Source organism: Papaver somniferum, chromosome 11 (assembly GCF_003573695.1).
Source record: "Papaver somniferum cultivar HN1 chromosome 11, ASM357369v1, whole genome shotgun sequence".
In the NCBI taxonomy this organism is placed as follows: Eukaryota; Viridiplantae; Streptophyta; class Magnoliopsida; order Ranunculales; family Papaveraceae; genus Papaver; species Papaver somniferum.
Genome location: NC_039368.1, coordinates 97,000,775 through 97,020,751, shown reverse-complemented (window position 1 = coordinate 97,020,751; position 19,977 = coordinate 97,000,775). Strand labels below are relative to the sequence as shown.

The following is a 19,977-nucleotide window of genomic DNA, read 5'->3' as shown; positions in this document are numbered from 1 at the left end:
AGCTCATGACGGCTAATGTCCGCTACCGGTTTGTTTAGAAATGTACCATTTTAAAAATATCCGGGTGTTTTGTCTTATACAAAATTTAGTAAGTGACAATCATGATCAAGTTAGGTGATAACTAGGTATCAAGAAGTGTAATTTTTGTTTCTAAAATTTATAGTACAACAATTTAAGCTTGTGGATACCGTTGTTTTACTATTAATTGATCAAACAACGAATTTATAGAGTCTATGTTTAAGTATGTTGGAAATGGGAGACAAATATAATGGAAACAAAGTAGAGGAGAAGGAGAATCAGTGGGATTCATTCATTAACTATGCTCATATAAATACAAGAGGGAGATAACTCTAGCTATTACATGTGTTAGCTTGCATGTGAGGTGATATTACATGCGTCTATAAGAAGGGAGGTGCATGATATGTGTCCAAGGATAAGGGAGGTGCTTGACATGTGGTCATCCACACATATTCCTACAACACTCCCCCTTGGATGACCACCATTACAAACTTATTGCTTTGTCAAAACCTTGCCTGAAAACATCCGTTGATGAAACACTGGTCGAAGGAGAAAGACATTTGAGCTTCTGAAATGGCGTAGCTGTGAAGACTTTTCTCCTTTGTGGAACCGTGCCAGGAAAAATATTTTGCACAAAAACCTGAACACTTGTAAGGAAAAGAACAACCTCAACCAGAGGTGTATTGCTAGTATTTTTGCTGTCTCATTAAAAACCTTTTCGAGTAACAAAACCCAGTGGGAAAAAGTAACCTCGGTGAAGAAAAAGAGTACAACACACTTTGATGTCATCAGTGCATCGTTAGATGCTCCCCCTGATATCGATATCCCCCACCTGATTTGTATTATGGTATTATAGTTGTCTCATTAAAAACCTTTCTGAGTAGTAAAACCCAGTGGGAAAAAGTGACCTTAGTGAAGGAAAAGAGTTCAATATACCATGAGGTGCTCCCTCTGATGCAGGAAAATTTCTTTAGTCTAATACATTCATGGGAGTGGACAGTTCCTTTAGTCTTATGGGGTCATGGGAAGTTCGGACAATCTCTTTAGTCATATACTTCTCACATGTTTTTCAAATGTGACCTTAGGTAATGACTTAGTAAATAGGTCTGCCACATTTTCGTCATATTTTACTTTACTGACCTGAATGTTTATAAGACATTGTTGTTGTTGATTGTAGAAGAACTTCAGTGATATATGTTTCGTATCATCACCCTTGATATACCCTTGCTTCATCTGTTCGATGCAAGCTGCATTATCTTCGTAAATCCAAGTTGGCTCTTCAGTGGTAAAACTAAAACCACATGTCCCTCGAATATGTGTAATGATAAACCTTAACCATATACACTCATGAACCGCCTCATGTAGTGCAATGATCTCAGAGTGGTTCGTGGAGGTAGCCACAAGGGTTTGCTTGGTCGATCTCCAGAATATCGTTGTATTCCCGATAGTGAACACATATCCAGTTTGTGATCGACCTTTGAGTGGGTCTGAGAGGTACCCAGTATCAGCAAAACCAACCAAAACATTATTTGGGGTCTTGGTGTAAGAAGTTGCAATTACATTAGCATCTCTCCTTTCGTCTTCGTAGGGATAAAACAAACCCAAGTCAATGGTTTCCTTTAGGTATCTAAAGATATTATTTATACCACTCCAATGACGCTGCGTTGGCGCCGAGCTATATCTAGCTAACAAATTTACTGAGAACAAAATATCTGATCGAGTACATTGTGCTGAGTATAATAATGTGCCTATTGCACTTAGATAGGGATATTCATCTCTCAATACATCTTCGCCATCTTACTTTGGACGAAACGGATATTTATGTACATCTAAAGTTCGACCAACCATGGGAGTGCTAGCAAGGTGCACTTTGTCCATATTAAATTGCCTGAGTATCTTTTAGACATATGCAGACTGGTGGATTAATATTCCACAAGCTCGATGTTCTAGTTCAAGCCCTAGATACATTCGAGTTTTCCCAAGATCTTGCATCTCAAATTCGGATTTCAAGTAGCTTGCGGTTTCTCTTAGTTCATCAAGAGTACCTACTATGTTCATGTCGTCGACATAGACATCTATAATAGCAAATCCGGAACTTGTTTTCTTTATAAACACGCAGGGGCACAATTCATTATTTGTATATCCTTTCCCAACCAAATAATCACTTAGACGGGTATACTACATCCGTCCGGATTGCTTTAATCCGTAAAGTGAGCGTTTCAACTGAACTGAAAACGCACTCCGTGGTTTAGAGTTACTTGTTTTGGGCAGTGCAATTCCATCTGGAACTTTCATGAATATCTCTCTGTATCAAGATCCCCATAGAGATATGCGGTAACCACATCCATAAGTTGAATTTCAAGTCCTTCTGAAACTACTAAGCTAACTAAGTAACGGAACGTTATGACGTCCATTATAGGAGAGTACGTTTCTTCGTAATCAATCCCAGGGCGTTGTGAGAAACCTTGCTCCACAAGTCGAACCTTATATCTCAAGACTTCGTTCTTCTCATTGTGCTTTCTGAAAAATACCCATTTATGTCCTATAGGCTTTACACCTGGTGGGGTTAGCACTATCGCACCAAATACCTGTCTTTTTGCCAGTGAATCTAGTTCTTCCTGGATTGCGTCTCTCCATTGAGGCCAATCTGCTCTCTTTTGGCATTCTGCAATAGAGCGTGGTTCGATATCATCGTGCTCCATAATCTCTCGAGCAACTGCATATGCGAATATATCTTCAATATGCGTGGAATATCTTTCCATCAACACATATGCACTTTCACAATCCATAGAGATTTCTTTGTTCTCTGGAATCAATTCAAACTTCGGGGCGTCCCCCCAGTAATAATTCATGGACATAACTTTAATCAGAGACAATCTCATGAGATGAATTATCTGTATTGATGATATATGGATCGGTTTGTGCCTTACTCGTCATTTTCTTCCTTGGCTGAGTATCGATCGAACCAAGTGGTCTCCCCCTCTTCCTCTTGGGGGCCACGACCTCGGCTACACTTCCACCAAATGCATCCTTGGTATCTAAGGTACCTTTTCCCTTGTCGGGAATTTCCAACCTTGCAGGCACGTTTGCAGCTGGTATATGTGATCTCGTCACTTAAGCGATATCAGTAAATGCATTAGGCATTGAATTTGCCACATTCTGAAGATCGATAATTCGTTTCACTTCACTTTCGCATTGTAGAGTGCAGGGATCAAGATGAGACAATGTGGGAACACACCACGAAAATTCCTGTCGTTCTCTTTGGAAATCCTTTTCCATACCTCCCCCTAACGACGGGGAGGTTGTCTCATCAAAGTGACAATACGCAAATTTAGCGGTAAAGAGATCGCCTGTCATAGGTTCTAAGTAGAGGATGATTGTTGGGGATTCGCATCCAACATAAATACCTACTCGTCTTTGTGGACCCATCTTAGTACGTTGTGGAGGCGTAATAGGCACGTATACGGCACAACCAAATATGCGTAAATGTGAAATATCAGGCTCATATCCAGTGACCAACTGGTACGCAGAAAATGGTTGGCTAGTAGTGGGTCTGAAGCGAATAAGTAATGCTGCATACAATATGGCGTACCCCCAGGCAGTAATAGGCAGGTTGGAACGCATAACCAATGCCCTAGCTATCATCTGTAACCTTTTGATGATAGCTTCTGCGAGACCATTTTGAGTGTGTACATGGGGTACTGAATGCTCTACATCAATTCCATTAGACATACAGAAATCATCAAATCCTTTAGATGTAAATTCTCCAACATTATCAAGTCTGATAGACTTAATTGGATGATCAGGGTGGTGATCCCTTAGTCGTATAATTTGTGCTAGGAGCTTTGCAAATGCGGCATTTTTTGTGGATAACAATGCAACGTGTGACCAACGGGTCGAAGCATCAACCAGAACCATAAAATACCTGAATGGTCCGCATTCTGGATGTATACGTCCACAAATATCACCTTGTATTCTTTGTAAAAATGGAATATTTTGTTTGGTATCTTTATCATAGGATGGTCTAGATCCTGTCTTTGCCAAAGAACAAGCTTTGCAGAATGAGCGATGTGCCTTCGATAAGGACATCGAAGAAGAATGGGACACAGGGTGCGCTTCGATTACTTTGGAAGACGAAGGTTGCCCTTCTCTTGCTTTAGAAGTCATATATTGTGCATCATTTACTTTAGAAAGCACATTGTTACTCTGCATTGTAACAATCTGTTTACCCAATTTGTTTTTCATTCGAAAGAAGGGATGTCCGTGCGAGTTCTTCAAAACACGGATCATCATATCACGACCTGGGTGTCCTAGTCGATCGTGCCAAATCTTATATAAGTCTCTGGCCAACAGTTCATCGTTGGTAACAACATGAGATTCAATAATCCTAATAGTAGTGATATACAATCCACTAGATTGACTCATTAGTTTCTCTAAGATGCGCTTCCTTCCGCATTCATTATAGGTCACGTATATGTACTCAATTCCATTTTCACAGTGAGTTTCCAAGTGATAACCATTTTCACGGATATCCTTGAAACTCAACAAAGTGCGGTGAGATTTTGGTGCATATAGAGCTTCTGTGACTTTAATCATTGTGCCATTTGGCAATAAGAATTGGTCAATACCTCGCCCAATGATTACTTGTGATGATCCAATCATCGTAGTTACGGATGTATTATAAGGAGCAAAACTACCAAATAATTGTCTATTTCGTAGGATAGTGTGGGTGGTTGCACTATCAGCTAGACATTCAATTTCTCATTGAGACATTCCTACAAGTACATTAGGCAGGAAGGTTATCAAAATGAACAATTTATCTCATTTTCTTTAGACAAATCTGTTCCATTAGAATGGCGTCCTTTCCATTCTAACATACATGCTAAAAACAATAGATTATCATAAAAAAGTAAAATTCTATTAAACATGATAGAAAACAAGTACTCATAAATAATCCACACACATAACATAAAGATGCTAAGGACATGTTTAGCAACAACACCACCTACTCAAACCATTAAACAAACGGCAGACTAAGAAAACATAAATTACATCAAAGCAACTATCAACCTATTAAAACAACGAAGTCTAGCAAGCCATGAAACAAGAAACTAAATATTTAGGCCCAGGAAAAGTCGGGAACATCCATTGTTGGGGAAAAATCCTTATTTCTCAGGAAATATGAGATTGTGAGGTTAGTGTCAGGGGTAACAATATTTTCTTCTGCGTAGTTAGCCTCTTGTTCGATAACTTCCCGGTACTTTTTGTAGCTCGCAGCTACATTGGCGCTAGCCTTGCAATGCTTGTACCAATGTTCGGTGGATCCACACTTAAAACAAGGCGCACTTTCATTTGCAGCCTTTTTAGTGGCCGGATTCATAGGGGTTTTATTGAACTTAGGATCACTACCACTTTGGTCAGAAATTCCTTCTATGTGCCAAACATTATAATGACCATTTTGACCTCGACCTCGATTATATCCCTTACGTCCTCTTCCACGAGAGGTGTTATCTCCACGTGGATATGGATCATGAAGATGTGAATCAGAATGTCGAGCCCTCTTTCCTTTGGGACCCTTGCCTTTGTTGACCTTGCCATGGTTAGCTTCGGGAATTTTCTTTTTCCCGACAGCTCTTGCATTGTTGTTGACCAGAATATCATTGTTCCTTTCGGACACTTGTAGTAAGTTTATCAACCTATTAAATGTGGTGATTCTTTTGTTATCTACCTCTAAACGATACTGGTTTGCTAGTATCATGGAAGAGGTAGGAAAGGTCGATAGGGTTTTCAGAATCATTTCCTCATCAGTAAGTTTCTTTCCATAAAAGTCCATACGTGTCTGAATTTGCAGCACGTCTTTTTGAAAATCATTCACTTTTACATAATCGAGAAACCGGATTTCGTTCCACAAAACTTTCAATTGTGGTATTAAGGAATCATGAATGTTCCCAAACCGGATATCGAGAGCATCCCATAGCTCCTTTGGTGTCTTCAAGTGATGATAACCCCAACGCAGGTTAGGATCGATATGTCTCTTGAGGAACATAAGAGCATTAGCTTTGTCTTTCTCAGTTGCCGGAGCAGCGTCGGCAGATGGTTTGATAGTGGAGGTGAAATCCTTTGCAATGAAGGTAGTTTCCACATCAGCGACCCAATAATGGTAATCAAGTCCTGCTGAGTCCAAAAGTTCGAACTCCGGTCGAATTGGGTCCATCTACATAGACAAAATATAGGACATTAATATGGTGCTCAAGTTCTTCTGAGTCCACGACAAATCCCAGTATCATTTTCCCGTTACCAAATTTCTTTATGGTTGTGTGGGTAATATGGATATGTCATATAGTCCAATCTTTGATCATAACCTAGTCCATAAAATTAATTAACCAAGCTTCTTTATGGTTTAAAAATTACAAACGATTTTGGTAACAAGGTTGACAAAATAGTCAACTGAAAATATGTATGTTAAAAATAAAATAAACCACATGCCCATTTGTCATTTATATACGTATATAAAATTATTAGAATTTAAGTCGCAATTTGTTTGCATATTTAGTAGCAAACTGTTTGCGGGATAAAATATGTTTTGGTCAATTAAGATATTGCATGAGTAATATCAAATTAAAATATAATACTAAGTATAAGGTCTATGTTCAAAAATTTACAATTCCGAGGAAGGTCTAAAAAGAATAGTATAACATACTGATAGACACATTTTTGTATCTAATTTATCTCGATTCTATATATTGATAGTGCTCATTTTTGTACTTATTATGGTGTTTTATGTGTGTAGGTATTTTTGGCCAATAAACATTTTTGGAAAAATCTGCTCGAAAAGTTGCGGGGCACCCCCGGAGGACACTTGCTATTCGGACCCCTCAAACGGATAAGGGGCGACAAATTACTAAGGGGCAGGGCAGTTGCTAAAGGGAGACCAGCACAGGATATAGGGGGTCACTTTCTTCTCAAAATTCGAATATTTTTTTGGCGGGAAAAATAACCAGTGAGAAACCAAATTTTCGTTTGGATTTCGAAGATGTTTGCCTGAGATTCAATCGCTGAAATTTGCTGGGCTAGACGTGATTCAACTAAACAAGTCTGGTATGTGCACTGGAATCAATCGAATTGGGATGGATAATCCAAAATAAGGAAACAGAGTTTGAATTGCACGGGTCTCTGTTTGGGTTGATTTTTGGTAATTCAGGGAGACTAAACGCGTGAAATTGTTTCCTAAGGTAGTATTCTATCTAAGGAAGAGTTTAAGACAATCGGGAAAGCTCGGAATTGTCTAGGGAAGTCGGCAGAAGATATTATTGCCGTGACTTGCACGTAAAGAAAAAGCGAGAATTAATCGCTATTTTTAGGTTTCTGAGTAGTATAAAAGGTGTGCTTAAGTCCCAGGAAAGGTAACGAAGTTATTGGAGCAGTCGCAGAGGAATTAGAAACACTACAGAGCCATATTGATCAAGTTGCAGGAAACCGTATTCTGCTGTTGCTGCTGAAGAACATCCGCTGCAAATAAGAACAACGTCTCAAATTTGTAACGCTGCTACAATGACTTCTTTGTAACAGTCAGTCCTTTGTCTTGCAACGCCAATACATCGTTGCAAACATCCAGTGTTACAGTTTTTCATCTTTAATAAACTTTTGAGCAACAAACATGTATTTTGAGCAAGTGATTAATATGAGGATCTAAACCCCATTGCTGAGGCGATAGAGGAAGCTTTTTTCCAACAAGAAGTGGTATATTCTATTTTATTTATTTATTTTCAATTATTTTATGATTATTTGCCTTGGTTGAAAATTGTTTGAATGATCCTTGTTAAGCAATTGTGATTTCTTTTGATAGAACATACTTGGACCTAGGTTTTTGATGTTCTATGCTTTGGATTTACACTTGTTATTTTGAGAATCTACTAGTTGCAATAAGTTAGAATCAACTTGAACGAGAAAATTGCATAAATATAAATATTGGGATTAAATCACTTTGAACTTGGAAAATAGTGGAATCTTAGCCTCAGTGTTCTTTTAATATTGATATCATCTTTGATTGAGTTTGTGACATTTTTTAGTTTGTTTTCTATTTTAGTTTTAGAATTTAAGTCTATATTTTATCCTTCGCAAATCTGAGAATCGAACCACTTTTACCACTATCTACAAATCACATCACATACTAAAAAAAAATATGTATAGTAAATTATAATATTTTGTGAGAATAACATCATGGATGCATATATATTTGATAAAAATAAAATACTAGAATATTCATAGCTTAAATGAAAATAATTAACATACATACATATGCATCATGGGTATAATACATTTGCTAACAAGTAGAATGATATGATATCTTTCAATGGTCATACATGTATTTATGTATTTACTTTATTTTCAAAAAAAATGAAAGAGAAAGTACAACATCACATGGGGAGTTTGAAACAAAATAAGATGGCCCCCTTCTTCTTTTTTTGTATAAGTAAAACAAACCATTTTTTTTGTGTATCACATGATGATTTTAATTAATTAAACTAGAGATAAAAATGTCACTTTCATGTTAGAAGACAACATGTGATCATTAAGAAACAATTAAGCTATCACTATCAAGTTGAAATCAACTAGTAAAAATCAAATGGATTATTTTCTTTTAACTTTTTGGTGTAACTAAAATAAAGAGTAGAAGCTAATATTATCATGTCATTTGATAGATGAGACAAATATATCACTTTCAATAAGAGTAAATGGGTACATGATAATAGAAAAAGTAGTTAAGTTATACCTTCTTTTGGAAAAATCCTACTTGTTTTGAGAATGAAGCCAACAACTTTCTTTTGTTTTGTGTTTGAAGGATTGAAACTCAAAACGGAAAATGGGTCATTTGTCCAAATATTTTTTAATCACGGTTCAAATGGACGAGTAAAAAATAGTTCGGGTGAAATGGACAAAAAAAATAGCAAGGATGAAAATGGATTCATCCTAGCTTAAATTTAAAACATAGCAAGGATGAAACTGAATACATCCTGTGTAAATTAAAAATAAGAAAAAATATTTGAAAATGAGAATGATGAAACTGGTTACATCCTGGCCATTCTTAAAATTTTAGCCATTTAAGCAGTATCTAAATCTGAATGTCATTTTCACCCAGGAATTATTGATTTTGGTCTTTTTAACCAATTTTATAAATTCAAAATGGGTAGGCAAAATGTTGATAACGTGTTTAAGTATGTTGGAAATGGGAGACAAATATAATGGAAACAAAGTTGAGGAGAAAGAAAATCAGTGAGTTTTATTCATTAACTATTCTCATATAAATATAAGAAGGAGATAACTCTATCTATTAGATAAGTTAGCTTGCATGTGAGGTGATATTACATGTGTTTATAAGAAGAGAGGTGCATGACATGTGTCCAAAGATAAGAGAGGTGCTTGACATGTGGTCATCCACACGATTTCCTACAACAGTCTATAAAATTTACATGTTCCCTCCCTTGTTTTATATAAAGACCCATGCCCGTATGAAAGTGTAGACGCCCGTGATGATGGTGGTCGGTTCGAACTTGTGTATGCAGATGACGGAGAGACATGTGAATGAGAGACAAAATTTCAAACTATTGAAAATGAAAACTTTTCAAAGTCCGAATCAGTGGCCGATCCAGATGCTTTGATTGGGTGGGGACTACTGTTGAAATATTGCAATTAGTTATCGATTCACGAACTGAACTTGACATTTTGCAAACTAGTGAAACAAGAAAGGTTACCCGGAAATTTTGGTTTTTAAGACTAAGTTTTATATTAGCAGAAAAGTGTTGCAGTTCAAAAAAAAATGGTCTATTTATTAACACTAGTTGTCTTTTTTAATATGTGCTCACAATTGAACTTGCAGCAAGATTGAAGCGCTGAATGATTCAACGCTAAAAAAGTTACTTTTTCGTTTAGTGGTTCAGTGCCGGGTGATTTATTTTTTGATCTGACGGTTGAGATTTAAAATGTTGGGCTGACGTGGACTACTAATCTAGCTGCTAGATTACCACTCTCATAGAACTTAGGAGATAGTTCTATCCGACATAAACTACTAATCTAACTGCTAGATTAGCAACCATGGGACTAAGCCTAATATATTTCTAAACTAGTTCCAAAACTAGATAGGTTTTTATCACTGGGTGAAGTACTAAAATATGAGAGAGAAAAAATCAAATAGACAAAAGTAGTTGATATTTAGGTCCTTTGTAATGGAAGCCATCTCAAACTAATGTGCTCCCACATTCAGATGATCTTGTGCAAAAATAGCTTGAGTGCCCTTTCATATAATTGTTTTCACACATATAAATTATATTTTTTCTTAACCGACACTTTATTACTATTGCATCATTTTATTTTCCCTTTTGCGCCTAGAGTAATCAGTCTTAGCTGGTGTTTTCCGTTTTTTATGTACAATTTTGGTACATAAAAAACAAAAACTTTGTGAAGAAAGAGAAACTGCGATGACGTGGCAGAGATTTTTTTGGCAATTTTTTTAGGTCTCCATCTTGCGTTTTTCTCCGACGTGGCAGCTGCATCTCAGCTTGATTCAAGTTCTTCACAGAGAAATAGGGATCAAAGATCATCAACAGAGGTCGCAACAAGGATGGGTTTATCTGATTGCCCACCTTTAAATGATTCTTATGGTAAAAGTGGAGGTAAGAACTCAAACCCTAGTTTTGGAAAATTGAGTTTTAATGGAGGTGACAAAGAGATGAATTGGTCTTCTGTTCTTCTGCCAAATAAGATCAGTGAAGATTGTTCATTAGATAATCAACCTTCTAATTTGATTGAAGGCAAGGAGGTGGTCTCAATCTCTTCTGAAATTCTAAAAGAAGTAACTAGAGACTGTGAGAAATTGGTTGTTGGCTACTTCATTGGAAAAAGACGCTCCTTCTCGGAAGTTCAATTTGCAATTGCCAATACTTCGAAGATGGAAGCAGAGGTAAAAATTACTATCCATGAAAGCAATGCTTTCTTCTTAGAATTCTTGAATATGGAAGATAAAGCAGTAGCAGTATATTTTGGATCTTTCTACATTTTAGGAAAACTGTTTGTGGTTAGACCCTGGACACCTTTGCTTGAAAACTTAATTACAGAGATAAAGACCATTCCTGTTTGGATATTGATTTACAATGTTCACTACTAAAATACTAGTTTTAGTCACGCCAAAAAACCGTGGCAGTTGACCGAAAATCCGTGGCAAAAGATCACTTGCCACGGCAGCCTCCTCGTGACATCCTGTGGCTAAAACTGTTTGCCACGACCGTTGCCACGGTTTTTATTAAGTGGCTAATAATGTATGATCATTTACCACGGGTGCCGTCGTGGCTAATAACTAGTTGGATGGCACATGTGTGGGATTATTAGCCACGGTTTTCATGCATAGGTGCTCCAAGATCATTTTATGTAGCTGGATTTCACTGTAGCTATTTAAAAACTGATTGTCGCCAGTTTTTACTGCTACCCACTAAAATAACAAGACTATTTACTTTACAACAATTTCAGAAAGTCAATGTATTCGTTAAAAAACACAAGTTCTACATGTTTGTCTGATTCATTAAGTTCCAAAGCAAATAAAAACTTAATACTATACGATTTTTGGTCTGATATAAGAAAGCAAATAGAGCCTGATTCAAGTTTCAGGAAAACTCTAAAGTGAATGAAAACAAAATACTTAAATTATCACAGATGGATTTCTTACTTCCAAAGTTAACTATCAAATATCTTCCAGCATCTTGAACATAATATCTTTCAATGAAATTAACCTACAAAATGTAGACATCAAATCTGATATCAATGACAAATGACAGAAGAAAATATCCATGTATACAACATTTACAGAGGCTTAATTGCCTAATTTAAGAAGATGCAGAAGAATCATAGGAACAACCATTCATCCAACTATAATCTCTCACATACACATGGATCCAAACAAGTACAAATATCCATCAAACATTTAAGCCGATACAGCTAGTTACCCATAAATCAATCCATGGCAGAAAAAAGAACAAGAAATTCAGAGTAGTCTGAAACCAGTACACCCATTTCCAAATGTCCTAATAATTCAATATGAATATACATCATCCATTGGTGTACGCAAATACTAAGTTGGTTGGCAAGCTATTGGCTAACGATAATGCTATATGTGTGTCGTTACAGCTAAAATAAAGAATGTGTCTGCAAATATCACTATAGTCCATGATGTTAATCCAGAGTCTAACTTAACAATTATGCCGTCGTCTTTCTAATATGTTGCAGCAAGGGGAACATGTTTAGAGGTTTATAAGCAACTGTAATCATATGAATAGACTAATAAAGCAGAAAACATTACCTCAGATTCGTCTAGTAAGATCATAACTCTATGGCTCTGGATGTGGGAGGTCCCTCTACAAAACAAAATGCAATTAAGAAAGCTTGTGACTGCAAACAAATATTTGCGGATATGCTCATACATGCCCAAGAAATCTTTAAGAATCTAGATAATACACTGCCAAAAAATTTATGGATATGCTAATACATACCCGACCAGCAAACAGTAGCAAAATGGCATCTATTTTTTTCTATGATTCCTCGTTAGCCTTTTTTATCTCATCTACAGTTTTCTTCATCTCAAGACGTTCTTTCCATGTCGTTCTGCATATGAACCTGATCCTCCTTCAGTTTCTTAATTTCATCTCTTAATACAGCATTTTCCTCGTTGTTTTGGACAACATTTGAAGAAGATTCCCCTATAAGCTTGGTTACTTTAATTGCTGAACCAACACCACGAATCCGACCTGGTTTCTCAGCTCCCATGATTTTAGAATACTTGTCTCCTTTCAGCTGGTCATAAGAAGTGCGTTCTAAGATTGAAACATCATTATCTGAACCATTCTCTTCTAAATTTTTCCTCTCCAAGGCTTCCACTTGAGCCTGCAGTTATAATATGCAAAGTTAAAGTGAGAACAAGTTGCAACAATTTTACTAATTCTAACAGCATACAAATTAACGTATTAAAAAGCCTTACGCGATTTGCTTCAGATATAGGGTTGGGAGTTTTCCCTTCTTTGACTCTATAGGTTTTCTGATACACAGCCGCTCGACTTGCTTTCTTTTGTGTTGTCTCTTCTATCTGTTCATACATAGTATGTCAAGATCTACATAAACATTAACTATCAATACCGATTCATATTAGTCGTTACCTCTATCGCGTGGTTCACGAATGACTTAATACCACCATGATGAGGCACAACCAAACACTTTCTACTTGCTTTGCCATTCTCACTCTTTTTCTATGTTATTCAACGTTCAGAAGTTAGAAGTCACTATTTAACATATAAACTCATAAACGATAAATTTGTAAACATTCTCACCTTGAATTCAGGTGAACGCCAATATATCAACATATTTGCCCACTGAGTTTTGTCTGGACAACTAGCTCGGTTTTGTGCATCAGTCTTCTTCTCATCGAAATGTTCCAACCTCATGTTACGTTTGCTTGCCTTCCATTTTTCATGGATTTTCTCCTCCACCCAAAAGTTGATCTCATCAGAATAATGAAAAATATTCTACAACATTCATCAGTTAAAATTTAGCAATCTTAAATCAATTAAATAATTTAATATATTATTTTCTCAACCTTCAACTCTTCAATGGCTTCTTCAAGCTTTTCTTCCTTATGGGGCATACCAGACCAGTCTGGAATGTCAAAAGGGAAGTTTTCTCCATTTAGTGCCAGCTTTCCACAGTAAGCCGAGATCTTATTTGCGTTCAGTCCAACTGGTGCGCCCCGGCAAAATTCCAGTGATACTTTCTCACCCTTTTTCAGCTTATTAAGGAAGTTCAACTTAGCCCCTCCTCTTACTTTCTTTACTGCCGGAGGTTGTGGGTTTTCATCCATATTTCCTGCAAGAACTACAAACAACAAGTAAGCACATCATAACAAAATAAAAAGATCACACAGTGTGTGGATAAAAAACACATAATAAGAAATTAATCTAGGAATGCATTCAACCTTTCCTCATACTCTAGAGAAGGAGAAGATATAAAGAAGTCAGCGAGCAATGTAGCCAAGGTGAATCTGCATTGATAATATATGTCAATTCAGTCCATAAGAAACCCAAGAAGGAAAAGATATAAAGAAGTCAGCAAGCAATGTAGCCAAGGTGAGTCTGCATTGATAATATATGTCTACTCAGTCCATAAGAAACTCAAATAATTTCAAAACCTGGCTTCATCCTAACTTCTAACTATTAACCACTGACCTGGTCCTATCCTACTGATCAAAATAATCAAACTCAAACATTAAGATTCTCACGTTACCCAAACATATGATATGGACACTAAGTAATAAGTTTATCCAGCATCATATTTTCTAGCTCTGGTCCTACGGGTACGAGATTATAACATATTAGCTAGCCACCAATAACATACAGAAATTTGATGCCTTTTCAGCATATAAGCTTACACAATCGAACAAGAGATGATTCGTAACAGCCTTAGTAGTTACTGATGATGAAGCTAAATGGTAAACATTCCATCTCTAAGTAAAATTGAAGTATTAGTCATGAATTCAAGCTACTAATCTATATGAGAAATAAAATTGTGAAAACCTTATCAGTTCTGTGTATTGCAAGTTTATAATAGAGCATCAAGACCACGTCACATGTATTATAATAGAGCATCAAGACCACATCACATGTAAAGTAGTTAATCAAATTACCCTAAAACCTTCATTCTATCAGAAAATACTGATGAATTCTGCAAAACCAAAATTCAACTTGTCCATAAGTATCAAACTACCAATGAAGCTGTCCTGCACTAGTTTCCAGCTCATACAAAACACTACAATCGCAAAACAGATTCCACTTTCATGTAACGTTTACCTTGAACGTACAGCAGCAAAGTAACAACAGCAACAACCACTTAGAAGAATGAGTGAACTCCAAGAAGACCTGAAATTTGCATAATGGGTCAAATTTGAAAATTTTCTAAGGGATATTAGTATTCAGACAAACATGCTCTCCTCCCCTTAAATATGGTGAACAACTAACACGGCAAAAGGTCAATAACACGACAGGTCATAACAATGATTTATCACCTCATCGACAAGGCAACGGGTCAGTAACATACAGAACATGTTAATTTAACATTAGCTTGAGAAAGTTGTGGTCAATAACACAACAGGGCACAGTTATAGACTTATTATTTCAGGTAACGTTGTGCATAGTATCACTGCTATACTCATCTCACTATAGTATCAGGTCATTTTAATGCCAAACATCAACATACTGCATTTTACTTAAGGCACATATCATGACACGTTTAAGTTAAAAATATCACATGTGAAATTTCTATACTAGGTGAACACATCTTAGTATGTTAAAACCAAGCCAGTATATCAAAACATAACGTTACGAAGATATATAAGTGAAGAAAATAAACTTTGTTGTACTATAAGAATAAAGAATAAATAGTACCAAGGGAAGTGCTCTGTGATATTTCACAAGCTTGAGAACCAAAGAACAAGTAACTGTGGCAAGTGCACTATTTATGTCTCACTATCTTCCACCTTAAAGCCCCGCAAATAGTACACTTGTCCATGTTTTTTCCTTTTTTTCTAGAGGGAGAATCCCAAACAGAAAACCAATTATCATAAACTCCTGATATTTAAGCCAACAACCTACCCTCAAACAACATGTTTCATAAGGAAGGAGAACAAATTTTGCTTGCAGATTTAAAGAAACATGCCATTTAATTCATACGGATATTGGTGCTCAGAAAAAAGTAGAAAGTTCCTATTGTGTTTTATCTAGTTGATGCTGAGATAACCAGTTAATATGTAACATGGCACATTCATTTCTAGACAAACTTGTTACTGCTAGCCTGTTACAGTAAAACCTAATGAAATGGGATAAGTTGAGGCTCTTGAGGGTACGCCTCAAATGATAATACCAAATTGTAGGAACACAATACTACCTCAAACTATCTTTATTTAAACAGTAAAATCTGCAAACTCTCTGTCAGGATATAGAAAACAAGTCAATCACGTGAGAGACTCGGTCTAGTGCTGAACTTCATATAATGTGATAACCACAAAACATTGGGTGTAAGTGTATTGTAATACCAGTTGGTGCTATCCCAGATGAGAAACTTTTCAGATTATGAACTACTAATCACATAACTACAAATTTATCGGAGTAGTAAAACTGTAAAAGTCTCCTATTTGACCCTCTAATTCAAAAACCATTGCTTCATGAAAGAGTACTTGGAAATTACTACACATGTCTTTACGAGAATACTTCTGACGTGTGCTATTCAGAAATTTTGATTTTACCATCTACATTTGATTTGACAGTTTAATGGAGTCATGGAGATAAAGCTGATAGATGAAAGACATTATTCCATAAAGGTATACTTCGTGCTTAAGTTAGAATAGAGGCTACATACAACAAATTCGATGTTTAAACAAGCATACAAAGTAAAAAATACAACAAAGAAGAGTAAGGATGCAACAACAGTCTTAAGGAACAACCAAAAATAGCATTTGACAAACCTAGAAAGACATGCATACTGGGTTTTGCAATTACACTTGAAATAGAAATACAATTCTAAACACAAACCTAGTATATTTGATTTACAAAGCAAGAACAGTAGAATTTCAAAACAAAAATTGAACTTTGACCTAAAAGAAACTCAAAATATATGACAATCGCAGTAGGAAATCAAGGAGAAAGAAATTAAATTTCTTACCAGCTTGTGCAGATAAAATCGATGATGTCTTGCAGAGAATGAAGAAATTGATGGATTTCCTTCTTCCAAATCTGACCCGATATCATAAAACGGTTCAAATTAAAGAAGATATAAATTCTAAAGCAGTAGAAAAACTGAAGCTGGAATGAAATTAGGTTGATTCATACATATAGAATTACTACTTAAAAAACCCTAATTTCAGAAAATCAAAATCAGAAGATCTAATTTTAGAAAATGTTTTTATAGCAACCATAATCGAAGAAAGAGGAGAGTTGAGGGAGGTGGGAGGAACTGCGGGAATTGGATGAACTGGGGACTTATCTCATCAGGTGGGGATCGTGGTCTTCTGCTGGGTTTACTAGCCACGACTTGAGATTTTAAGAAAATTCTAGGAGAATTACGATCATTCTTTAAGTGTTATATTATTCTTTTATCTCCTTATAAAATATGGAATACCAACGCCAATTAGGAATATAGTTATTTTAGGAATTAGTTTATGTTTTCTTAATTGTGGTATTTGCTTTGGACTCAAGTTATGTTTTCTATATATACATAAGTTCATTCTGGGGTTTAGTTATTCAGTGAATAACTTCTCTATTTTATTAGAATCCTATAGATCTTATCACTTTCTTCTTCACGGGTCATGGCAACTTCTTTTCCGGGGAGTTATAATACAATCACTTGGTGTCTCGAAATAAGAAATTTTAATAACTACACTGCTGAAGATATGTATGAATTTTTTAAGGACTACAATGTTGCACATGTTTATATGACACCGATTTATGCGATCACTTATGCAGAAGTGCGCTTCTGGTCCAAAGGAGAGGCTGAAGCAGCTCTACATGCTTCCCACGGTAAAACCTCAGAGTTCTTAGTTTTGATTTCTAATTTTTCAATTCTTATGGGTTATTTTGTTATTGGTACTTAAGGTTTTGTCTAGCTTTTGAGGTTGGTCTAACATTTGTCCAGCTTGGTGTTTGGTACTTAACGTTGACCAGGTTAAATCTTGATTTCTGTGTATAAATTATTAATAAATATATATATAATTAAATTGTGAAATCAGATTACAGTTATACCCATCACTTTATTAACATTTCTATTACATCAAACTCATCTTCTCTTCTTTCTCTAAACACATCACCACCGCAGCCACCGTCGAGCATCATCTTCTGTAACAGCACCTCTCCAACTCTAATAGCAGCAACATCACCTCAATCAAGCCCTTCATTAATCTCTTCCATTTATCACTTCAATCGACAGCAACAACAATTCTTCTCACCTCAATCAAATCCCATCTCTAAGTTAATTCTACCAAATCCAAGCCCTATTCAGTACCGACCACAACACCTTTGCCAGATAACCAAGCACCTTCGCTGCATAATCACAAAACAACCAATACCCGTACCATCTGAATCCCTTACTGCTCAGTTTGTTTCTCAGTCGAGAAACTCCATCTATACTTAATTCCCAGATCGAGCAAACAATCCCAAACACCTCAGATCGAGCCCATTCCGTTCTTCAACATCAGCAAAACAAACAACAACATCTGCATACAACAATCACTGCTTTTATGTTTTCCCCCATCACAACTGTCGATATCTTGAATCAACAGTATCGTCTAGAACTCACGCACAGATTCGAGAAGAAGAACTTAACTCCACCGAAATATTGTTGATGAATCAACATCTATTGCTTAATTAACACTACATCATACCCCCGGAAATCCCAGAAATCAATCCATCTCTATCTCGAAATCAAATTGTTTCCTTCCCTTGTTGCTGCTCCACTTCTCACACGAAAACCCTTCCTGTATTTCTTCTCTAGGCTTTGACACAACCCAATCTGTTACGACAGCATCTCTCACCATTCTGCTTCACAAAGCCTAACATTGAAGCACTGTAGCTCCATATTTCACTCTTAATTTCATCAGAAGAAGCTTTAGCACGCCCTAAATTCCTCCTACTCAAACCCTAGTTTCACTGTTGCTATCAGAGATATGAAATCGATCTCAAATCAGGCCTGAACCTGTAAATTTCCATCAATTATTCAAGAACATAACATCGAACTCAAAACCCCTCTTTTAACATCTCGAATTACATCTTAATCAACCACCACTATCTCCTTTCATCAACAGCAGCAGAAGCAGAAATCACCGTCTCCTCTTTACCCCATGAAGATCTTCCCTGTTAGTTTTTCCTTTGAGCTTTATGGAAGATCTTAAGATTCTTAACAATTTCAATAACTTGGTTCACGATTTTAGTGAAGGGTTTAATCTTTCATCCATGGGAGTTTTATCTGTGGGAAGCGGAATAAGAAAAGAGAAGAGAAGAAAAGAAAGAGTTAGGAAATAGGTTTATCAAATCCGTTGGATCCAATGGAAATATTAGGAAAGTGAAGGCTATGATAGTAAACTCTTGTAATAATTACCATTTTTCCATTTTTTTAAAAACCATTTATTAATTCCTTAACAGAAGTCAAAATATAACTGAGTCAACGCTGGTCAACGTCTTTTCCAAGTACCAAATGCCAAGCTGGACAAATGTTAGACCAAACTCAAAAATTGGACAAAATCTGAGTACCAAAAACAAAATAACCCAAAAAGAAAAGACTTCCAGGAATTGATATATCATCTACCCTGATTTTCTTTACCTCACTAATAATTCAATTATTTTTTCACTAATATTGATTCCTGTTTTTTTCTTTCTTGTAGGTACTTTTGAGGCATCGCGTGCACTTGGTCCGGATGGGAGATATTGGCGACCACCCTTATCCCCGATTTTGAAATGACAACTTTAAAGCTACAACATCAATCAAATTTTCAATCCGTCTCGTTTGCTTTTATAGTCTTTATCATAAAATTACAAATATTATTCATAGCCAATTTAATTTTTTATGACAATCATTATTATAGAAAGGTACTAGATCTGAGCAAGGATTTATACCTTTTCGAGTTCTGGTTAGGTTAAGTGATTATAACTGTTGTTTTTTCAAATCTAAGTTTTTTATTTCTTTGATTTTAGTATGTTTTTATTCTTAATTAGGTTTTCTAAGTTCTGGTAAGATCCTTACTACTCCTATATTACATGTTGCATATTAAGATACGCATCGCAACCGCTCCTGGTAATAATGTTATTAATGATGTGAGTCATGTTTCTTCGAAAGGAGCTTGCTGGGTAGATTTATCAGGGGCAAAAAGTGAGATTTATTCTCAAA

General features: G+C 36.1%; 3 protein-coding genes across 5 annotated transcripts; 1 reads left to right on the top strand and 2 right to left on the bottom strand.

Annotated features, from left to right (window-relative positions):
• Window positions 1-5,137: 5,137 nt before the first annotated feature.
• Window positions 5,138-6,232, bottom strand: LOC113324810. The gene has a single exon (XM_026573101.1). The coding sequence runs from the start codon at window positions 6,230-6,232 to the stop codon at window positions 5,138-5,140; it is 1,095 nt and encodes a 364-aa protein (XP_026428886.1).
• A 3,028-nt stretch (window positions 6,233-9,260) lies between these two features.
• On the top strand, window positions 9,261-19,592 carry LOC113324809. The gene is made up of 5 exons (XM_026573100.1): window positions 9,261-9,291; window positions 10,530-10,688; window positions 10,827-10,975; window positions 17,565-17,618; window positions 19,475-19,592. The coding sequence occupies exons 1-5, from the start codon at window positions 9,261-9,263 to the stop codon at window positions 19,544-19,546; spliced, it is 465 nt and encodes a 154-aa protein (XP_026428885.1). The 3' UTR covers window positions 19,547-19,592.
• Window positions 11,537-17,247, bottom strand: LOC113323251. Of its 3 annotated transcripts, none has more exons than XM_026571535.1 (10): window positions 16,765-17,247; window positions 14,898-14,966; window positions 14,027-14,092; window positions 13,652-13,926; window positions 13,386-13,580; window positions 13,215-13,304; window positions 13,040-13,144; window positions 12,555-12,945; window positions 12,365-12,419; window positions 11,537-11,798 (listed from the first exon to the last, which is right to left on the bottom strand). In XM_026571535.1, exons 3-8 carry the CDS (start codon window positions 14,034-14,036, stop codon window positions 12,643-12,645), a joined length of 978 nt encoding a protein of 325 aa, XP_026427320.1. In that variant the 5' UTR covers window positions 14,037-14,092; window positions 14,898-14,966; window positions 16,765-17,247; the 3' UTR covers window positions 11,537-11,798; window positions 12,365-12,419; window positions 12,555-12,642. The 3 variants fall into 3 exon arrangements, with proteins under 3 accessions (XP_026427320.1, XP_026427321.1, XP_026427322.1); XM_026571536.1 differs by having other exon boundaries at window positions 13,652-13,917; XM_026571537.1 differs by lacking the exons at window positions 14,027-14,092; window positions 14,898-14,966 and having other exon boundaries at window positions 13,652-13,917.
• Window positions 19,593-19,977: the final 385 nt, after the last annotated feature.

Excerpts from the sequence above, each read along its gene's own strand:
- LOC113324810 (XM_026573101.1), bottom strand. The coding sequence starts at position 6,232 with ATGGACCCAATTCGACCGGAGTTCGAACTTTTGGACTCAGCAGGACTT.
- LOC113324809 (XM_026573100.1), top strand. The coding sequence starts at position 9,261 with ATGGAAACAAAGTTGAGGAGAAAGAAAATCA. Across the intron at positions 9,292-10,529 it reads GTTGAGGAGAAAGAAAATCA|GTCTCCATCTTGCGTTTTTC; the intron begins GTGAGTTTTATT and ends CAATTTTTTTAG. Across the intron at positions 17,619-19,474 it reads AGCTCTACATGCTTCCCACG|GTACTTTTGAGGCATCGCGT; the intron begins GTAAAACCTCAG and ends TCTTTCTTGTAG.
- LOC113323251 (XM_026571535.1), bottom strand. Across the intron at positions 13,581-13,651 it reads AAGCCATTGAAGAGTTGAAG|AATATTTTTCATTATTCTGA; the intron begins GTTGAGAAAATA and ends TGAATGTTGTAG. Across the intron at positions 13,145-13,214 it reads TCGTGAACCACGCGATAGAG|ATAGAAGAGACAACACAAAA; the intron begins GTAACGACTAAT and ends ATGTATGAACAG.